Genomic DNA, 2958 nt, shown 5'->3' with positions numbered 1-2958 from the left:
TCTTTTTTATATATAAAATAAATCTATTATTGCACATTTCTCTGCTGTTTTTACAACTAAGTCGACTCAAAGCATTCAGTTGGGTCTCCCTGTCAAATTCGAAATTGTTTAACCAGGGAGTAAACAGTTACAATTGTATCTATTAAATATGGTTAGTTATACAATACTATGAGTTTTTACCATTTGTTTTTAAAGTCTTTGTTATATCACGTAAATACGTAATTGTACTATCTTTTGTACGATAATGTTTATAATTTAATCGTAGACCATAATCTTGATCAAATTATTTCACGTGAAGGTTGAGTGTATAAACTATGAGAGCAGGAGGATCTCAACTTAGTATTTCTAATGGTGAGTTTTTGTGATATTACATTGTTTTATAATACATGTATAGAAAGAATCATGATTTATCCTAAAGTATCAATACACTTTCCAGTCAATAGACAGTATAGGGTCAATGTTCAATAAGTATGTTGTATAGGTAAACATTGATCATTTATCACCTTTAAACACACAACTGTGTCATCTTAAGATTTATGTAAGTTGTTATTTACATTTCATATTAATTATCTTACGTGATACTGAAAATAATCATGGGCAATCATAACATGGTAATAATATATCTTTATAAACATCATTAAAAAATTCTAACGTAAACATTTTATAGACAACATATTTTTTTGTAATCGTTATCCCCACATGTGTTGTATTAAATGTATTAAACGTAAAACGACTAATCAAGTGTTTGAATTTTTTTGTTACGGAACTGTTCGAGGAAAAAGCATTTTTGATCACAAATACATAGAGAGATTGTGAAAGCTATTATCTTCGATTAAACCTTCAGGAAATGTTTTTATAGATTAAGGTTAACTACATTCAAAGCAGAAAATCATTTTGCTGTTTAGTTTATCTTCAAATTCTATCCATTCCTAGACTTATAATTTTTAAGCAAGCATCCCAGTTGAGAAAACAAGTAATCAATAATAAATTTGTTTTTGCTTTTAAATGTGCTTAAAATCGTTCTTTAAATCATGTTTACAACTTTTCATAGATGAAACAACAGATATAATGGGACAGTTAAATGGATCTGATTTTGACTCGTCTGACCACACTGGTTTATGGATAGCTGTTGTGTTTGGTGTCATGTTTCTATTTTTTCTAATCATTTCCACGATTGTTGTGAATGGAAGAAAAATGAACAACGAAAAGGAATTGTATGTATATATTATAAAGTTGATTACTTAACCAGTAAATGTACCAACAATAGATAAATCCTTTCAATACTTTGAAAATTGGTATCCTTAACTATTTCGTCATGGAACGATCACAATATTCCCAGATGATATCAACATCCCAGTAGCCAGTACTTCGGTACTGTCATGAAAATCCGGATATTGTGTTATTAAAATTTATGTTAAGGAATGTTTTTCCTGCATGTATAGCTCTGATTCTTTGCCTGGCTTTGGCTATACGTTTTTGTCGTTTTTGGTTCATAGCTCTTCGTCCTTTAGATAAGCTTTGGATTTTGTCCTCGGTCATTACTGAAGAGTCATTGATTGATGACATGCCCATCTGGTGCACACAATTTGGTACTGTTGGTGTGATTACATTGCTACATTGTATATGACAGGATATATTAAACGTAATGCTACTCCTAAAAAAATTGACACGTGCTACGAGAATTGATACTAAAAAAAAGTATTCAGAGATCTCTGCATTTCAATATTTTTGTATCCAGAAGAGATACAAACACTTTTTTAAATCGACAGACTGATTTCATGATTAATAGTTTCTGTTATACAAGCTATAGGTGACCTACAAAAGTTATGTGTAAAAAAAAGTGATTGCCTAAAGTATTTGCGAATCTTAATTGTAGATTTGAAATCTTTTTGGAATTTCAGGAACCGTATGAAACTATTTAGCACATCCTAACAATCATATTGTTTAAGGATAAATATACTTCACTTTCATTTGGTACACATTATACATATTTCTTTCCCCTAAAATATATTTGCAATATGGAACGAAATAATCATGCAAACTTATAGATATTGTTTTAATGTTTTTGTTTTGTCTTTCAGTATATTTCTGCAAAGGAAACTTACCGATATAGAGGGATACCGTTTGAAAATTGAGATAGAGAGATTGACCATCGAAAAGAGAAGACTTGAAATTGATGAAAACAATATGGCAGTCTCAGTGGCATAACTAAATCCATCCCGTACTGCTTTATGATGTGCAAACTATATGTCTTTAATGGGGCTTAAATGGCAATATATTTTAGATTGACTATACTTATCTAACTGTCCCAAAGCTTTTAAATTGATGAAAAGTATTTCTAGAAGTTGAATAAATGAATTAGACTTTTAAATGTAACATTTCTCAATATGTTCGCCGTCATATTTCAGCTGTTGTCCACCTTGCAAGTCGTGCCAGACTGTCGCTATCTTCGAGGTCTAATAATATGAATAAACCAATATCTTCACTGATGTTGTGCAGACTATTATAGATTCAAATTCATATATTGCTATTTGACACATGGTAAATGGTCAACCTGAAAGCACGGATATATCTAGCCCTACATTCATTTCTTTCAGGCAAAGACAAAAACAAGTCTACCCAGAATATAGAATATAAATGTTTTATTATAGTACACAAATTGTAACTTGCTTAACAATAGTTTTTACTGTTCCAGAAAAACTATTTTGGTATTATTGTTATCTGTAAATTTCTGAAATTTAAATTTGCACTATAAAAAAATGTGCGGAATTTATCTTTGGTTCGAATAAATAAATAATAGGCATGAGTAAAGTTTTAACCTGTCTAGTACTATAGAAAAAAAATCATATAATATTTCATTGCATATAATAAAATAACCATCACTGGAAGTTAACCAATCGAATTTCTCTCCTTATTTAACATGTGTACAAGTTTTAGTAACCATGATACCTCAAGATT

General features: G+C 29.9%; 1 protein-coding gene across 1 annotated transcript; it reads left to right on the top strand.

Moving 5' to 3' along the window:
- The first annotated feature begins 246 nt into the window (after positions 1-246).
- On the top strand, positions 247-2371 carry LOC143078121 (uncharacterized). Its single transcript, XM_076253085.1, has 3 exons — positions 247-351; positions 1052-1214; positions 2082-2371. Exons 1-3 carry the CDS (start codon positions 315-317, stop codon positions 2206-2208), a joined length of 327 nt encoding a protein of 108 aa, XP_076109200.1. The 5' UTR covers positions 247-314; the 3' UTR covers positions 2209-2371.
- Positions 2372-2958: the final 587 nt, after the last annotated feature.

Source organism: Mytilus galloprovincialis, chromosome 6 (assembly GCF_965363235.1).
Source record: "Mytilus galloprovincialis chromosome 6, xbMytGall1.hap1.1, whole genome shotgun sequence".
NCBI classification, from domain to species: Eukaryota; Metazoa; Mollusca; class Bivalvia; order Mytilida; family Mytilidae; genus Mytilus; species Mytilus galloprovincialis.
The sequence above is the reverse complement of the archived record's forward strand: the minus strand, read 5'-3'. Positions and strand labels throughout refer to the sequence as shown.

Coding starts and splice junctions, on each gene's coding strand:
- LOC143078121 (XM_076253085.1), top strand. CDS start 315: ATGAGAGCAGGAGGATCTCAACTTAGTATTTCTAATG. Junction 352..1,051: donor TCAACTTAGTATTTCTAATG/GTGAGTTTTTGT, acceptor AACTTTTCATAG/ATGAAACAACAGATATAATG. Junction 1,215..2,081: donor ATGAACAACGAAAAGGAATT/GTATGTATATAT, acceptor TTTGTCTTTCAG/TATATTTCTGCAAAGGAAAC.